The following is a 19,974-nucleotide window of genomic DNA, read 5'->3' on the forward strand; positions in this document are numbered from 1 at the left end:
TAGGTGGAGGGAATTATCTTGAGTGTCTGATGACAGGAAAGGAAGCAAAAAAAAATAAGCCAAGGAGCAGTAGGGCACCCTCCTGACAAGGGGAGAGAGAGAGGTACATGCCAAAGAACTCAGGGTAACCAGGGCTGGGGAAGCAGTGGCAGCAGAGAGAAGACAGGGTTGATAGGCTATGGGAGAACAGCATGGGCTGGGGCAGAAAACCTAACAGTCACTGATTCTAGAACAATCTTCATATGAATGAGAACACAATCATAATGCATAGATCATTGCTACTCCATCTACAAAAAGATGATGGCTAAAAAAAGTTTACCTCAGTGGACAATCTTTTCATGTCTTGTTTGCGCTGATGTTCTGCTACATTTGCCACAGATTCAGCCAGGTGATACATATCTTGTTCCATTGGTGCCCCCATGAAGTTCAGCATGGGGGGTTCCCAGCCATTACGGAACCGTGGAACATATGGTGGAATAAACTGCTCTTTCGGCCACTCTGCTCTGGAGGAGGGCAGTAAGTCACAAAACAAAACAAATAACACACACTCAAAAGACAACATATACCTCATCTGGCCTCCATTCACCTAACAGGGAAAGTAAACATGTTTATCATATTTCACACCAGTTAAATGAAAGATTCAGTTATGTGGCATGATCTGTTTTCATTACTTTGCTGAAAGTCCTCATTAAACTCAACTTTTCAATGTGGATATGGGTTTTTAAAAATATGTGTAGGAAGAAGTGTGAAACCAGAAGTGTGATAAGTATCTACAGCATATACTTCAGCTAATCTGAAGTAGTTTCAGACTCTACCTTTCCCTTTGCTCCCCTTAAATCACTATGAAACCTCCTGAAAGAGATCTTTCAAAAGAGAAACTGTCAAGCCTGTTATTAAGGTTCATAATTTTTTATAATTATAAAGTTCACTAAAATGAAACAGATGACCAATTTTACAAATTAAATATATCAGCTCAGTTTTAATCAGCAAAGCCCACTAATCTGTAATTATAATCACTACCCATTCATCGCCCAGTGACTGAGAGAGACATTCCTACAAGCTCCTGATCACTCATGAACCACAAAATGGAGCAAGACAGGATTATGGCTTCACTTTTGCTATAATATGTTGCTTCATTTTTAATAAATGATTTAATTCTTTGTGTTATAGTTCTACAATGATGAAATAAGTCATTTTATTCAGATTACTATGTACTTTTGTGATTCTTTACTTTTTATGAGTTGTTAAATCAGCATATTTATTTTGTAATACTCTTAATCAGGATCTGAAATGACCCTTTTCTCATATTAAGAGTAACAATATATTTCCTTTAGATGTAAATTTTCGAAGGTTCATTAATGTTTTCACTTTATAGTAGAACCCAAAACAAAGTAACTAAAGAGCCTGGAATATTTTTATTGCATGAAAACTGACAAATTTAATAAGCTTTATGGAGAAAAAAATTAGATCCCACCAAGGTTTAATGTAAAATTATAATCTGCACACATTTAACAGATTTAAGAAATCTATTAAAGCAGTTTTATATAATGATATAAAAGCTGTATTATAGAGTATACAGTATGACATATTGATACATGAATAATAGACAAGTAAATATATAACAGATATGTAGAAAATTTAGATATTTTCACTATAAAAGCAAAAACTGTAGTGTTTTTAATGAATTTCTGTAAACCATTCAAAGTATAAATTATATACCAACACAAGTAGTCAAAAAGAAAATACATGGGAAAGATTTGTATGTGTTTTAATAGAAGAAAAAAGAAAACCATTTTGTGAAAATAAAATGCTTTAAAAGTAACTTGTACCTGATTTATTGAATTAATCCAATCAACTTTTTTAAAGGAGAAAACAATATATGAATGGGTCCATAATTTTACACCTACCCAAAAGCATTAACACAAAGTTCAAAGTAACCAAGTAGACTAACTATACTGAATGATTGACTCCAAGTAGAATAAAAAGATTTTGATAAATGAGCAAGCAAAAACTATTCATACATGAAATTAGAAATATATACTTGTTAATGATTTGTCTTTCTCAGTAACTTTATTGAAAAATGCACAATTCCAAAAATTACCCATTCTTCCTCTATAGTGCCACTGAGACTGTTCTGGTCTGGAGGATGCTGATGCTAAGCAATCTCTACTATAGCATGCATTTCCCAGAATGCTGCTGTCTCCAGTCACTAGACCCAACAACCAGACTGATCTTTTGGAAACAGATGTGGTCATGTCATACTTCTCTTCAATTACTCCACAGCCTTCAGAACCAGGCCCCGGTTCCCTCATGGCCTTGGAAACCTTCTGACCTACCCAGCTTACCTCGGACATAACACACTCCTTTTCCATCCCTCCTCCAGTCATCCTCCACCACAGTTCATCTCCAGATAAACCCATCACTCGCTCTCCCTGCTCTGGACTTCCCTGCTTCCTGCTTTTCCTCATGCCTTTCTTTCTGGTGGGAAGGACAGTCACTGCTACACAACAGAGAGATCCTACTTATCCTATTCAAAGGCAGTTTGACAAAGGAAACAAACATTGACTCCAGAGTCAGATGGCTAGGTTCATGTCCCCCGCTCTCTCACAAATAGTGTGACTCTGAGCGAATTACTTAACATCTCTGATCCTCACTTTCTTCATCTATAAAATAGGGATAGTAACAGCATCCATGTAAGCTGTATGGAAGAATACGTAGCAAACACGCGTATATGTTGTGTATACATACCTTACCTACTAGAATTATTATCTGTTGATTTTAAATGCCAGCTTTTTCACAAAAGCTAATTATCCTCCTCCCTCAGTCCTCTTCCTGATCCACCCTGCCAACCAACCACATTCTGCTTACCCCGTGCTCACGGCCCTCACCAAGGCTTACACTACATAAACTTCAACCTCCTTCACGTTAGACTTCAAGCTCTTTAAGCCTGGGCCTTTTCATCCTGTAACACCTAGTCTTTCACAGCTTTCAGACATAGAAGGCTAGATAAATGTATCATTAGATGAATGCAACAAAGAACAATACTTATAGCAGCATAGTATGGTTATTAATGCTGAATTCATGTTACCTGGCTTTCATCCAACTTTCTCCCAGTGAGATCCACAGCTGCCGTTCATCAGTATTGACAGTATAATTTAAGAAATCAATTGTGTCCTTGGTCAAGAGGGGGCTGAGTACTGAACTGGCTAGTTCAGGACCCCCTGTTGCCTGCACCACCTAGAATGATAAAGCATTTTTTAGCAAGAAGATGACTATTACTTCTGTATTTTCCAATTGTGTAGATAAAAACCCATGTCAAAAACAAGTACTGTTTTTATATATTCAAATTAAATTTTTATTTTGTTAAACACACTGCTGAATGAAAAGCAGCTTAATAAATCAACTTGTTGCTGGGCACAGTGGCACACACCTGTAATCCCAGTGAGTTGGAATTTGAAACAGGAGTTGGTAAGTTCAAACACAGTCTCAGTAATTTAGTGAGGCCCTAAGCAATGTAGTGAGACCTCGTCAATAAATAAATAGGGCTGGGGAGGTGGTTCAGTGGTTCAGAGTCCCTGGGTACCAAAATAAATAAATAAATAAATAATCCCCACTTGTGGGCTGGGATTGTGGCTCAGTGGTAGAGCACTCACCTAGCATGTGTGATGCACTGAGTTTGATTCTCAGCAACACATAAAAATAAATAAAGATTTGTGTCCATCTACAACTAAAAAAACAAAATTAAAAAATATAATAACTTGTCCAGTCCAATGGTGCCTTAAAAACTCTAAAAAGTTAACAGTTTAAAAGTGAATGGTCAACAGAATGAAACTAAACCCCTATCTCTCACCCTGCACAAAAATAAACTCACAATGGATCAAGGACCTTGAAATCAGACCAGAGACCCTGCACCTTATAGAAGAAAAAGTAGGTCCAAATCTTCACCTTGTTGGCTTAGGATCAGACTTCCTTAACAGGACTCCCATAGCACAAGAAATAAAAGCAAGAATCAATAACTGGGATAGATTCAAACTAAATAGCTTTCTCTCAACAAAGGAAACTATCAGCAATGCGAAGAGAGAGCCCACAGAGTGGGAGAATATCTTTGCCACTCATACTTCAGATAGAGCACTAATTTCCAGAATATATAAAGAACTCAAAAAACTCTACACCAAGAATACAAATAATCCAGTCGACAAATGGGCTAAGGATATGAACAGACACTTCACAGAAGAAGATCTACAAGCAATCAACAGATATATGAAAAAATGTTCAATATCTCTAGTAATAAGAGAAATGCAAATCAAAACTACACTAAGATTCCATCTCACCCCAATTAGAATGGCGATTATCAAGAATACAAGCAACAATAGGTGTTGGAGAGGATGTGGGGAAAAAGGTACACTCATACATTGCTGGTGGGGCTGCAAATTAGTGCAGCCACTCTGGAAAGCAGTGTGGAGATTCCTTAGAAAACTTGGAATGGACCTACCATTTGACCCAGCTATCCCACTCTTCAGCCTATACCCAAAGGACTTAAAACCAGCATACTACAGAGATACAGCCACATCAATGTTCATAGCTGCTCAATTCACAATAGCCAGACTGTGGAACCAACCTAGATGCCCTTCAGTTGATGAATGGATAAAGAAACTGTGGTATATATATACAATGGAATATTTCTCAGCCATAAAGAATAATAAAATTATGGCATTTGCAGGCAAATGGATGAAACTGGAGAATATCATGTTAAGTGAGATAAGCCAATCTCAAAAATCCAAAAGACGAATGATCTCACTGATAAACGGATGATGACACATAATGGGGGGTGAGAGGGGGACAAGAATGGAAGAAGGAGGGACTGTATAGAGGGAAAAGAGGGGTGGGAGGGGTGGGGGGAAGGAAAAAAGTAACGGAATGAATCAAACATCATTACTCTATATAAATGTATGATTATGCAAATGGTATGCTGTTACTCCATGTACAAACAGAAACAACATGTATCCCATTTGTTTACAATAAAAATTTAAAAATTTAAAAAATTTTTTTAAAAAAGTGAATGGTATCCACATATTGACTCTGTGACTGTATTTTTCCTGAAAAATATTAATGGTTATGCAGAAAATTTTTCATCAGTTAATTTCACTATGTTTTTTGATATTTTAAATATATGCATTTCAACTGGCAAATCTATTATCCCAACTTGAAAAATATGGTTCCAGAAATGAAAACTGTTGAAATGAACCTTGAATTATTAGTCCATGGCTATGCTGAGTCAGATGTAAAAAAATAAAAGGATCTGGGAGAAAGAAGACAGAAACTTGAGAACAGGTACTCTAATCTATGGCATTTCACCCCAGAATTTAATTCCAGGAAATTTATTTGATTGAATATGGATAATTTAATGACTAGCATAAACAAACAGGTGCCACCCTCTGATAAGCAGAATGAAGAAAGTGGAGATATAAACAGTGCTTCACACTTACTCCTCAAGAGCTACTTCCTGGCTAAAGAGCAGTTACCTCCTAAAGCAGAAAACAGAACTCATAAAAATATCACCTTTTCAGGGATGTGGCATAAGAAGAAAGGAGTTTTTTTCCAAATGGCTTCAGATCAAGAGTGAATTTCTCTTCCACTATCCAGATGGTACAAGTGTACTATGCTGTTCTATGCCTCTGTACTTGCACATGCTGTTCCCAGCTTCCTAGAAGACCCCTCCTCCATCAATCAGACCCTCCCAGGCACCACCTCTCCAGGGAAGCCTTAACTGCACAGCTAAACCCTGAACACAGCCTCCCACCATGCCCACCTCCTCAAAACAATTTATGCATATTAGAAACATATTACATTGTAATTTATGGCTTATTTTTCAGTTTCCTTTCATTTGAGGGTGAAGACTAAGACTTATTTGACTTTGAATTGCAAAAGACACAAATGAAAATACAGAAAAGATGATGGATAAAGGAGGCAGTCTGACTCTTGTTTGAGAACAAAACTTACCCTGACTACCCAGAACAGTAAATTTTAACTTCCAAGCCCTATAAGCATTTCCAGAAAACAAGAAGAGATGATTAAGAGGAAAAACCTGAGGGAGTAAAGACATAGAGGAATATTACAGAGGGAAGAGGAAATGAAAGAAAGGTAAATAAAAGGCTGTGGTCACAGTCTCCATCAAGAATGAGCAGGCAAAAGCATGAAGCTGTGGCTCTGCTTGTACTGCATGCTAAGGGTGGGAGAGCAACTCACTAGGTTGAAACTACTAAGTTCTGCCTGGTCCCTGAATAAATACCCCTTTCCCACTTGTCCAGGTAATGTGCCTGGCCCCACAGGGAGAACATTAAATGTAGTTACTTAAGTGTTATGATTGGGAGGACTGTTAATAAGGAGTCATTTTTTTAGAAAGGCAGAGATAAGATAAACCAATGTTTTTAGAAACATTGATTACTTGTGGATTAGGGAAAACAGTCTCACTGTTTTGTAGTTTTACTCTGCAATGACTAGATTTCTACTGACAAGTTGTGAACAATAAAAAGGGTGAAGAGAAACTGCTTTCTAAACAATACTTCCTATCATCCAAACTAAGATAGGATCAAACGTATGCCAAAAATACAAAGACCAAATGATATAAATTTTGTTAATGAGCTAGTATTTGTTACAGAACAAGAATTATTGAATCATAATTAGATAATCAGAAATCTGATGCTCTGTATAGAGCATTGGGTGGACACACTGATGAATCACCGATACAGTCTTGGATTTCCATCTTCTCACCTCCTGCTGCCCATCTTCTGACACTCATGCTAATGATGCTACTTAGTTTTCTATGTTTGTAAAGCAATGCTCTTCATAATCCTACCTCAGGTCTTGTCAAGTTGCCCCCAGAGAAAAAAGGATGAAATCTATCTCTTTTTGTTACTTTGATCTCTCTTTTTAAAAAATGTTTTTCTACTGTCCAAGAAAACCTTGAAATGTTCAGTATGCCCCATTTTTGATAAATATTAAAGAACTCAAAGACCACAGCCTTCCATGCTATACATTGAATCAGCATCTGCTTCATATGCTGACCATTCTTAGTCTTTGGAAAACACCACAAAAATGAAAGAGCAGCATGAATGATTCTCATAACTGCTATTGCTGTTCTATGATCATTTGTCCTTTTGAAAGGAGGAACCACTTACAGCCAACCATGCCACATAGTCCTGAGATTTTGCATGATGTGAAACTCTTTCCTCCTGGAGGCAATTAAAAGAAAGAGTTTCTGCCTTCTTTCTACTCTTCCGTCACTTGCCCTCCCCCATTAAAAGGGAAATGAATGATCAAATTCATAGAATTGTAGAGAAAGGTGCTTGGCAGCCCACTCTTCTTTGGGATCTGTGTAGACAACCAATCATTATTCCATCTGCATTCTGCTGCCAAGATCTACCCCAGTTCCAGCACTTTTCTGTATATACTCTTATGGTTTGGATGTGAGGTATCCCCCAAAAGCTCATGTGACAAAATGCAAGAAGGTTTGGAGGACAAATGATTAGGTTTTGAGAGTCTTAACCTAATTAATGAATTAATCCCTGAAGGGATTAACTGAGTGGTAACTGGAGACAGGTGGGATTCAGCTGGAGGAAGTGGGAATTGGCGTGTGGCTTTGGGGAATATATATTTGTATCTGGCCAGAGGAGTCTCTCTCTGCTTTCAGATCACCGTGATGTAAGCTGCTTCTCTTCACCACCTCTGCCGTCATAATGCTCAGCTTCACCTTGAGCCCCGAGGAGTGGAGCTGGCCTTCTTAGACTAAGACCTCTGAAACCATGAACCCTCAAATAAACCTTTCTTTCTTTACAATTGTGCTGGTGGGGTCATTTAGTCACAGCAGCAAAACAGCTGACTAAAACAACTCTTCATTTAATTCTCGGCTGTATTATAGGGTAAGATGGTTTTACCAAATACCAACTTGAGAAAACTGCTATTAAATTAATATGCAAATGTCAGAAATATAAAATAGTAAGGGGAGCATATAACAGACCTATTTCATTAAACACACAGGGAAAAATCATACCTAAATATTGAAAATCTAGGAAATGAAGCTGTGTATGTTGGCCTCTGGCACAAGTGGCATAATCTTTGCTGGATAAACTCACAGAACCATTCAGCTTACAAAGGGAAGAAATGTTTCCAATAAATTATTTTCAAGTTTTAAAAACTATACCTCATACAAAAATATACGTGTATGAGCAAAGATATTTTGGGGCGGGGGGAGTCATATGTGTTTATCAATATACCTTGCCTAGTAAGGCAGTCCAAGACTGCTAATTGTTTCCTGGCACCCATTCACTTCTTCCTTTTGGAAGAGAAGCCTCTACATTTCAGAGGGTACACGGCCTCCTAGATGGAGATTGTATTCCTTAGCAGTTAGGTATGGTCATGTGAGGAAGTTCACACAAATGGATACGGGAAGAAATTATCAGTTTAAGTTTGGAATCACCTTTTTAATGAAAAAGCTGTTTGCCCTGCACTTTGCCTTTATTTGGCTGTCACAAAGACCAGGAAGTAAGTCAGCTTCCACCATAGAGACAGCTGACAGTTACTAGATTCCTCCTGTTGGAAACAGTTTCTTCACTTGGCTTCCAGAATACAACAATTTTCTTCTTTTTCTTCTCCTCCCTTACTGTCCCTTATCTTTGCTGGTTCTTCCCAATCTCCTACCATTGGAAATACCCAGGGCTCAACCAGTCCTTTTGATCTACTTTATTTATAAACACAATCTTATTGACATCATCTAATGCTGTGTACATACAGATGATTCTCAACTGTACATCTCTAGGCCAGATTTCTCCATTGAACTCCAAATCCATATACTCAACTATTGATTCAAATTTCCCCATCTGGATACAACTCAGTTTTGACATGTGTAAACATGAATTCCTTGACTTCCTCCAAAAATCTGTTCTGCCCACTGCCTTCCCTTCTTAGTCAATAATCGCTCCATCCTGCCAGTCTTATGCCAAAGGAGGGATCAGTAGATCTTGCATAGTACATGCAAACCACCAGAAAATTAAAAACCAGAATCAGACTTTCTCTTGCCCCATCCAATGCCAGCTGGTCCATAATCTCCCATCTAGATTATGTTAACAGCCACCCTGGCCCATTCTTCACCCAAATTTCTAAAACTGCAGCCAGAGCAGTCCTTTTCTGCTGAAAACTAGCCAAGTATCAAAGGTCTCGCCAGTCATGTAAGGAACAGTAAGATGTGTCCTCAGGTTACTTTAGTGCCTTCTAATCCTATCTCCTTCTAATCTTTATCCCCTCATTTTGTTCAAGTCACAATACCTATGTATTCTAAGAACATGCTTTGCATATTACCACTCAGAGCATTTACACTAGCCTCTTTGTTTGAAACTATTTCCTTCAGAAATCAATATGACTCACTCCTTACTTCCCTTACTCCAACGGCGGCATCTTCTCAGTGAGGTTTCCCTAACCAACCCTATTCATAAAGGGTGACACTTCATGACACAAACACAAACACGTAGCCACCTATGGCACGCCCTGCTCTTCTTCCCTGTCCTATTTTTTCACATAACATCTAATTTTTTAGAAAACTTAACTGTACTATTTGTGCATTTATTTATTTACTATATTGGTTGCCTCTCCTCTCCTCTCATTACAATATAAGTTTCAAGAGAGTAAGAATTTTTATATGTCTGTTCCTCATGAGCTTCTGTAATGCCAATTACATAGGAGGTTCTCAAATGGCATTTGTTGGATGAACACATAAAGAATAAACATTCCAGAAAATGAAGACTTTAATGTAAAGAATTTGGGTCCTATATAACTTCATAGGGCAAAGCCATCCATCCATCACTTGACTTTTCATGATTAGCCTAGTTTGAGAGAGATAAAAACGCCTATATCACTGGGTGCAGTGGCACACGCCTGTAATCCCAGCAGCTAGAGGGCTGAGGCAGGAGGATTAGGAGTTCAGAATCAGCCTCAGCATCTTATTGAGGACTTAAGCAACTCAGTGAGACCCTGTCTATATAAAATACAAAAAAGGCTGGAGATGTGACTCAGTGGTTAAGTGACCCTGGATTCAATCCCCAGAACCAAAAAAAAAAAAGAAAAAAAAAAAAAAAGTCTATATCATTTAAGGTGCTTTATAATATATACCAGTGGGTTCTGAAACAACAGTATCCAATAAGTATTTCTTTTCATTTACCTAGAAATACCAGTTTCTTAATCTCTAAAATAAGGTGGTTTTGTCGTTGTTGTTGTTGATTTTTTTTGCCTTTGCAGTGCTGGGGATTTGAATCCAGGGTTTTTTATCTGCTAGACACTACCACTGAGCTACATCCCCAGGTCTAAAAAAAGTGCATGAACTCCCTATTTCTAAGGTTCTTTTAAATTCTCAAATTTCACATTCTCAGTGTTTACACAGATGGTAACAGCAAGATAATGAAGAAAAACTGATAAGCTAAATAGTGCAGACTCGGGGCTAAAAAGCATACTAAGAATAATTTACTAAATTAATAAAATCTCACCATATTTAATGGAGTAAACAAAAAATGAACCAAATCGGCAGCACTGGGGTTCTGGATATGAGACTTCAGTTTGGCCTGTAATATAAGAAAATAAACATATGTATCACTAAGATGTAATCAAGTAAAAAAATAGACACTTAAGGAGGTCTGATGTAGAATCAGAGGAAGAGTTATTTACCACTGGTTTTACTTTTAGTATATTCACCAGCCTGGAGAGAATGAGAGTAAAAGAAATTAGCTTAAAAAATAGGGGTCATCATTTTTTTACTAAGTTTCTTAGATATACAAGTTTTACAATTTGTTGTTTAAGACGAATTAAAACACAAAGAAAAAAAATAGATAAGATCAATTTTCCCTCTTAATTTAATTTTCAGGAATCTCCTTGCTAGGTTTGATCTTTTTCATTTATTCCTTCAAATTATATATAAATAAATTTCACTTACCAGAAGGTTAAATCCATGTTTAAACTTCTGGAAACAGTCAACAAATTCATCAGGAGGTGGAGGTTTTGCCCTCAGTGTTAAAACACCCTCTAATGAAACAAATAGGGGAAAATAAAAATGAAGTTTCAAGAAAAAGTTTTAAATAATAAAAAAATCATATTCATGTCTTCAAAGTTTTATAACACCAGACATGCAACCTAGTTACTCTGCCATATCTCATAGTGTAACTGTAATGAGGTGAGATGATCCAAAGTTTGAGTGGCTTCCTCTACTCTGCCACATTACCAAGGACTCACCTGATTCCATATATATGTATGATAGCCCTCTAGGCACTAGTCACTCTACTGCTCATTGCAAAGATTAAAAATGAGTAAGTTATAAGTCCTGCTCTGAAGGATCTTAAAATACAATGGATGACATAAATCAGAAAGAGATATGCCAACTAAGTATCATGAGAAGAAACTACACCTGATTGGTAGGTGGGAAAACGTATACCTAAAAGATGTTTCTGGAAGACAGTAACTTTTAAGATGAAATTTGAGAGGTGTCCCCCACACCCCACAGGGCAATTTGTGGAAATCATCATGGCTGGATGAAAATAGCATATGGAAAAGGAATTTGCAAGTACATGCAATAACAAACATTAAGCCAGAGAATCATGGGAATGGACAGGTACATTAAGGTAAGGTGGTAGATGATCTTGACTTACCAGGGTGAGGAATCTGATTAAATCAATAAAACATGGAACTAACATGCATTATAGCAGAAGGATAAAGTGACACAGAGATTTAGGAAGAGTTTTCTCACAGCATGAAAGGGATGAAGATTGCTTAGAAAGCTGGGTTAAAAAACCATAATCATTTAAACTGGATGCTACTTATGAAAAGGAAAAAAGGGGAAAATGAATGCAAGAGACATTGAGAAAATAAAGTGATGTACCTATAAGCTAGAGAATAAAGTCATGGAAGAATCTGTGGTTCTGAATCAGGTTGAGCAAGAGGATAGTTTGTTCTTTACAAAGAATACAGGAGGAAGTGGTTGAGACACCACGAAGCAACACTTAGGTTCAAAATATATGGAGGTGAGGTATGCGCAGATGTGCACATCTGGAAGACAATACTAAGTGCCAAGTGCTTCTTATACTGGTAAACAAAGATCTGAAAATCATCCATAATGGGAGGGACATTTATTGACTTGTTTTTTATATATTTCAAGCTATACCACTTGCCCAAAGAAGTATAAATGATACTTCCATATTTATAATTTTATATATTTTGAGGCATTTTAAATAGCTGAAATGCAGCAAACTTCAAAATTATTTCTATGTGATTCAAATGTGAATGTATTGTTTGGAATTGTATAATAATAAATTCAAATCCATTGACCTTTTTAATGAGAAATCGACTCATTCAAAAAATAATGAGGTTCTCCCCATTTGTGTACAATGAATCAAAATGCAGTCTATAAAAAAATTAGGTTCTATATTTATAATAAAATTAATCCACATAAGAGAACAGAGCTACAAATTTCTTTACCAGACACTAATTTTATAATTGATATAATGAAAACTAACGATATATGGTCACTACCTGAATCACAGAGTCTCTGTGATTTATACAGCGCATCCTAAGATTTTTCTTCACTATAGCCAGCCTGAACCAAAATAAGCTCTTTCCTGGGCTCATCTTCACTGTTTACATATCTGGTGCTATCCCCAAACTAAATAAGAACCTTGGTTCATAGTCAATGAGCTTTGCTAACCAGTTCAAAGGGCAGAAATTCTACTTAGAACTGGAGTCTTGAATAGTCTTTAGAAGATTAAGAAAGCCCAACTTACCTCCTGGCCCTTTTTTTTTACTTTTCTTAGTTTTTTTCCTTTTAGAAAGCTCAGAAAATGCTTCAGCTGCTTTTTGGAGCTTTGTGATAAAAAATTCAATGTCATCCAAAATATGGTTCAAGATTTGCTGGAATTAGAAATTACAGAATAAAATATAGAACAATGCAAAACAATTCTTTCTTTGCTGTATAATGCTAGTCAGTAAAGAACAGAAAGTTAAAAAAGAAAAGAGAATGAAACAACTGTAAATGCAGATCTTAAGTTGATCACTAATTCTAGGAAAAAGAATTGAACTAAATATACCTGTGGCTAATGTCTGACTTCTGCATTTTTCTTTAGCTTAATTTTGATATATTTTCAATGTCATCAGGAAAGCAGCAGATTATTAATTATTTTCGATTACTCTAATTTTCTCATCGTGTTCTCCCACACAAAGTGAGGAGGAAATTCTAAGAAATGTTTTGTTAGAAGAGCACTGAGCACTTTCATTTTGCTAATAAATGTCCTAATAAAGCACTGACAATAGTATTTCATGGAATTAAAGGCTCTTTGAATGCTGTGATTACCTAATAAACAAATAGCTGATAGGAAAAATAACAGGCATTGTGGGCAGGCAGTACAGATCAGTAGTGGAGAGCTTGCCTAGCATGCCTCACATGAGGCCCAACAAACAAAAAATAAAAATAAATAAAGAAAGAAAAATGGGCAGTAGCAAGAATTTCTACATGGTAAAATAGAGTTAATACATGTACTTTCAGGGATCACTGAATAATTAACTACCTTAAATATTGTATATATATATGTCTTACATACTGTAGTCACTGACTTTCTCTAATCTGTGTGAAACTTGTTCGTATGTTTCATACAGACTAGAATTAGGGGTTGGATAATGTTTAACATGTAATTGTGTGATGTAAAACTTAAGTGCCAAATTTCAAATTCCTTCAAGTACTTGTTTCTAAATAAACAGAAAAACGTATAGAGTGTAAAAAGTAATTATGGTAATATCATATTCTATAATTACATCACAAGACATTGTCACCCTACCAGTAAATTATTACAGGGAAATAAAAAGCATTACCCCTTACAAAGCATTAACATTTATTTATTTACATATTTACCATTAAAATTTACCTATTTGTCCTTTAAAATGCCACTTAACTGTTATTGTAGCATTCTAAAATAAAGTCTTAATAAACCCCAAGACATATTAAAAAGATATCTCAGGTATGTTTTACAACTCTGAGCAAAGACAAACTGAAATATTCCTTATATCTAATAATTTGGTCTCAATTCCTTTGTAAACTAGTTAATGTCCTAGTTCTCACAGCCTAAAACTACTAAGCAAATACTGGTAGAAAAGCAAAATAATTAAAGGGAAAAAGAAAGTAATTCAAAGAGCATAACCATCACTAGAAAAATAAAAAATAATTTCCACAAAACACCTTTATTTAAATCACCTCATCTCACTCAGTGTATTATTTTTCCTCTTTAAAAAAAAAAAAAAAAAGCTAATGATCTAAGATGAATGTTGTACTTACCACATCCCTGTCAATCCGGGCTGCTGTCATCTCTGGTGTTTCTTCCTGCTCATGATACTGCCGTGGTCTCTCAACTGAAGAAAGGAGAATCAAAGTCTGTAAGCCTTTTGTTAAGGTAATACCAGTACGGATTATTAAAACATGAAAACAGAATAGAAAAGAATGTCATGTGCAAAAGGGAACACCTAAACAGGATACATAAATCAAAAGCTCATCATCCAAAATGCCTCCTTGCCACAGCTATCAGGGTCACTTAGGCAGAGGTAAAGTCTTGGCCTTCCCACCCCAATAATGTTTATTTGCCCTATAATGCCCGTCTGTTCTCCCTCTTCCCTGTCAGTAACCCCTGAAACCAATCCTAACTTGGTATTCTTTAATTCCTACATAAGGAAGAAATATAAGCCAGCGATTATGCATCTATTTCTCAAAAAGCAGCCAACTAAATTCTAACACAGCAGAGCTACAGATTTCTATGCATTCCAACACTGTCACCACAACAAAACTTTGGGAGTTATTGTTGTAATTAAGCTTAAATCCACAATGTTTGGCTCATTAATTTTAAGCCATATTCCTTAAGTCAGAAATACCTTCAAGAATTTGCAAATTCAAGAATAAATATCTCAAGAGCATTTGAGATGCTAAGGCAGCTCAGTTGGTGAGAGCATGATGTTAGTCATGAGGTCGCTATCATGAGCTCCTTCCTGGTATGAGTCAGTTAACACAACCACCAGACACCAGAGCTGGTACAAATATTTCATAGTAGATTAAATTTAAAAACACAAGGATGAAACAAAAGCAGCAAATTACAATGAAAGGAAATATAACTCATGATATAGCATCATGACTCATGATACTCAATACAGATGCAAACAAATACTGAAAACTCTGTATTTCTTTGCCTCCTCTATGTTAACATTAACCATAAGTGTAATATTGGCCAAAAAAAAGGAAAAAAATTGCTGAGCCTTATGAAACTTAATTAGTGGCTATAACTACTTTAAAATCATTAGCATTTATCTATATGAAATCCTGACAGCTGCTGCTTTATATACAGCTGCTACCTTGGCTACCGTTACTACAGAAAGCAGGAACCCCAGAGAGGTCCCAAAATATCATCTGGAGGGCAGAGTGAGTGGGAGGTATGGTACCTCTTAGGGCTCTGGCAGGTCTGAGGCACCATTGCTACTAGTAACTTTTGGAAGTCATGGTAGTTCTACTTCAGGGGTTCCAAGAAGCTGTGTGCCCTGAGTTGGCCACAGTCTCAGAGGGATCAGAAATTCTCCTTTGCTGGTTTTTGGGGGGGTTCCAACTAAAACTGGCCTGGATCCAGACAGAACCTCATGCACTAAGAGTCGTGTTCTGTTTGGCCTGGAAGTTCTGAAAACCTTGCCTCACTGCAATTTTAACAGATGGCACTGTAAAGAGTACTTCAGACAAAATCTAACAAGAGGAAAGGGAGGTGGGGTGGGAATCAGAAAGACAGTAGAATGAACTGAACATAATTTTCCTATGTTCATACATGAATACACAACCAGTGTAACTCCACATCATGTAGAGTGCATGCCTGTCAAGCATAAGGCCCTGGGTTCAATCTTAAGCATTGCTTTAAAAAAAAAAAAAAAAAAAAAAAGGTAAGTTATATTCCAAGTATGTATGATATGTCAAAATACTTTCTACTTCATGTACAACTAAAAAGAATAAACAATTAAAAATAAATCTAATGAGAGCTTAGAAACACCTAGGAGTAAGTTCTCTCTGTTGTAAATTAGGTTGGACATCTGTTCTTACAAGTTTGTTCAGAATGGCTATAAACTTAGGTTTACATGTAAACTTTTGAAAATATCTTGAAGAATACAAGAAGTTTAATAAAATAGCAAATAATTCAGAAAAAAAATAATAAACACAATTTAGCAAAATGAGAACAGCAAATTATATTTACAGTCCTGTTAGGTATTGTTTTGTTTCCTATTCACAGTAACCCATGAATTATCATCCCCATTTTAAAGATGAGGCTAAAGCACAGAGAAATAACACTCCACAGTCTCAGATAGGCAGATCCAGGTCTCACTTCAGAGCTCAACTTCTGGTGCAGCAGATTCCAAGTAGAATTCAATGTCATTCAGTTTGGCAACTGAGTTACATTTCTTAACTACGTTGCTAGATATTCTGTCTGAATAAGAATTTACTAGGTAAAGGATGAGTGACTGAAGGAGATCCACTGAGTAGGAGGCAAAAGAGTAAGGTCCTTTGCATCAAATTTGAAATTGCTACATTAAATTTATTCCTCCCTAATAAATGAAGAGACTGGGCCGAATATATTTTAAGGTGTTTTTCAATCATAAAAATTTCAGATTCTTGTAAAATTTTGTGACAAAAAGTATCATTAAGTTCTATGCTATAACTGTTTTTTAAAAACAATGCCAAAGGGGGCTGGGGTTGTAGCTCAGTGGTAGAGCACTTGCCTAGCACATGTGAGGCACTGGATTCAATTCTCAGCATCACATAAAAATAATAAATAAAGATATTGTGTCCATTAACAACTAAAAAAAAATATTAAAAAAAAAACAATGCCAAAGGGAAATGAGATAATACACAGGCCCATCTGACAAGTTTAGCTCAAGGATGAAGCCTTTGTCCCTTCTCCATGCCCCTCCCACCAGTCACAGCTACTCTGTCCAGTGAGGGACAGAGCTAAGATCATAGTAAGTGCAAAGAATCTGTAGTACAGTCATAAAGAGAAGAGATCTGATGGTCTTTTGTTTGACATGTATTTTATTTCCATTTTTTTTAGCTGTTAGTCAAGTATAACTTCTTCTCTTAGAATTGAAAAATAAAGACTTGATCCTAACAACATATTTATTAAATGATTGGTATGAATGCTCATAGACAATAATCTTAACAGTCAAGGATTAACTTTCCTTTTCTAAGACTTATACATTTTTTAAGTACTAACTTGAACTTTAGCTCACAAAGCAGAATTTAAGAGCAAGTACTACATCAAAATCGAAAATAAGTGCTCATGGAGACTTAATCCTAGAGATACTCACAGTCCCCTTGGTCAGCGGCCCATGCTGACCAGGCTGCCACTCGACTTCTAACATCCACCTGGGTGATAGTCCCGGGTGGCACAGGTGCAGGAGCTCTGGGCGGAGGTGGTATGCCAGGGTCTGCTTTGGAAATCATCCTAAAAGAGATGAAAACAAACTGCACTCTCACCCTATTTCCATAACATGTTGATTCTCTCCATTTATTGTATTAGATCTTTAGCCTCAAAAAGAACTGTGCCAAGGGGTAATAAGGACTTCCTAACTGCTTCACATTGGATCTATTTATAAATATGAATGAGACTGAAAAATACAGAAAAATTAAAATTCACCTGAAAACTAGGATGAATTTTTTTCCCCTGGGTCTTGTGGGATTGGAAGGTTGAGGACCAATTACATGTCTAGTTTGTATGGCCTTAGGCTATCTTTTCTTAAAACACCACTCATCTGTCCCCCTCATCTGTCAGAGACTCCCACACAAGTAGGAGAAGCCATGTCAGAGAAAGGCCAGACACGTGGAGAGAAAGGAAGGAGCAGACACATGCTGACAACCTGCAAGAATATGTGAGTTGGGACTACAGGCTGTCATCTGTAAAGGAGAACAGCGTACCTCCACTGAAGATACGTTTTTGAAACCTTTAACAGAAAAAAAAGACACAAAGTCAATTCTACCCCTTAATACCTTTTAATGCTTTTACCTCAGGGCCTCAGGACGCCTTTTCTGTTTCCCTCCTTTACTGTCACTGATGGCGCTTTCAATATCTTCACTAATCAGGTTTGCCTGCAAGGACAGACAAGTTATCTGGAAGGCCATAGATCTTTCTTAGATTTAATACATAGATTAAAACAGAAAAAGGGATCATATTCATTGTCTGAATTGATATGTATCCTGATGCTATAGTTTGGATCTTGAATGTCCCAAAAAACCCAGGTGTTGAAGGCTTGGTTCCCAGCCTGTGGTACTGCAGGGGGTGCGGGAACCTTTATGAAGTGGGGCCTATGGGAAAAACAGTAGGTGTGTGGGGATATTGAGAACCCAAGGGCCTTCTCGTTTTTTTTTTTTTTTTTTTTTTTGCTCTTGGCTGCCATGAGGTGAGCAGCTACTCTGCGACAGATTCCCTACTACCATAAACCAAAAGGCAAAAAGGGTTAGGCAACTATGGACTGAAACCTCTAAAATTGTGAGTTACAATAAACCTTTCCTTTTTAGAAGTTGTTTATCTCAGGTATTTTGTCATAGTGCTAGCTGACAAACAGACTGTTAACTCATGGAATGAACTTCCACACTAGGTTGTACCTTTGCTGAGAACCACTTTATGTTGTCATTTCAGGTAAAAGTTAACTTTCTGCAATCTTTCTAATATCTTTCCAGAAAGATCAACAAGTAAGTACATTTTCTTGGGAATCAATGTGAGATAAGCAGCTAAGAAATTTATTTAGTTTGGTCATGAAGTATATTTATAGCCAGTGATTATTACTGTATATAAGATTACTGTTGATATATTCATCTTCTATTTTTGTGCCTGCTTGTTCTTTATAATTATGCTTTTCTTAAATATGTATAATATGTATTATTTTAGAGTAAGCACTGGTAATCATAAATTTTAGAGGTAAATGGACACTTCAAGATCATCTAATCTGTTCTATTTATTTTCTAGTTAATGAGACAAGAATACTTACATGAATACCAAGGTCATACCATTAGTGGAATGAAAGCACCAGTGACTCCCCGGTCAGTGTCACTTCTGTGACAATGTCTCAGTTCCACCAAGTTTTTATAAATATGTCAAAGGCTGTCTGCTGTGTATGACAGAAAAACTGATGATGCCCAGAAACACTGACCTTCTATGGGAAGACTATTATATTGCTAAGAAAAAAATTGCCACTAAAGTGGGCAGGACCACTATATGAAGTTCCATAATAAGCATTAAAATTCAAGAGTGATATTGCAAGATGATCCACATAAAAGAACCTGCATCCTATTTCCACTTGTAAATACTATGTGTATATATGGATCTATATCTTTAATTAGGCAAAGGAAAAACATGTCTCACATAGGAAGTATGGCACCAATGAGTGTTAGTTACTCAGTGGTATGTGAACTTTATTCAGGACAAAACAGTATTTGGTAAATAGTATTTGAACCCATCACTATCATCATCCCATATCAAAGAAGGAAAGCCCTTTGTTCTCAAACTGAAATCCAGAAACTCCCTCAGCAGGGTATATCTCAGCCCCCAAGGAGAACACAGATGCAAACACTAAATCTGAAGTACTTTTTCGCTTACTACTGTTTTTAAAACCACTGAATTAAATTTCACTACATTTTCAGAGCAAAATATTCATTTTAACATGTATTGATTTAAACACATCTAACCTTACAAAATTCTTTTTTTTTTGTTTATTCAACAAGTATTTATTGAGAACCTATTATATATGTTTGTCAAATAAAAATAATCAATAAATAAATCATATTTCTTTATTTCAGGCTGTGAACAAAATAGACAAATGTCCTGCCTAACTGGGCTATTACGTAGCAGAGAAGAAATATCCATAAATAAGTAAAAAGTAAATGCA

At 36.4% G+C, this 19,974-nt stretch overlaps 1 protein-coding gene across 7 annotated transcripts in view; it reads right to left on the minus strand.

Moving 5' to 3' along the window:
- EPS8 (EGFR pathway substrate 8, signaling adaptor) overlaps nucleotides 1–19,974 on the minus strand; it is a 171,808-nt gene that overhangs the window by 30,124 nt on the left and 121,710 nt on the right. For all 7 annotated transcript variants that reach the window (XM_079140398.1, XM_079140394.1, XM_079140399.1 and 4 more), the window contains 8 exons: nucleotides 18,096–18,178; nucleotides 17,401–17,537; nucleotides 14,354–14,427; nucleotides 12,813–12,939; nucleotides 10,976–11,064; nucleotides 10,533–10,607; nucleotides 3,089–3,237; nucleotides 320–503 (listed from right to left, as the gene is read on the minus strand). In XM_079140398.1, the coding sequence (XP_078996524.1) occupies nucleotides 320–503; nucleotides 3,089–3,237; nucleotides 10,533–10,607; nucleotides 10,976–11,064; nucleotides 12,813–12,939; nucleotides 14,354–14,427; nucleotides 17,401–17,537; nucleotides 18,096–18,178 (918 nt within the window). The remainder of the gene's footprint in view (nucleotides 1–319; nucleotides 504–3,088; nucleotides 3,238–10,532; nucleotides 10,608–10,975; nucleotides 11,065–12,812; nucleotides 12,940–14,353; nucleotides 14,428–17,400; nucleotides 17,538–18,095; nucleotides 18,179–19,974) is intronic.

This window comes from Sciurus vulgaris (assembly GCF_902686455.1).
Source record: "Sciurus vulgaris genome assembly, chromosome: 5".
NCBI classification, from domain to species: Eukaryota; Metazoa; Chordata; class Mammalia; order Rodentia; family Sciuridae; genus Sciurus; species Sciurus vulgaris.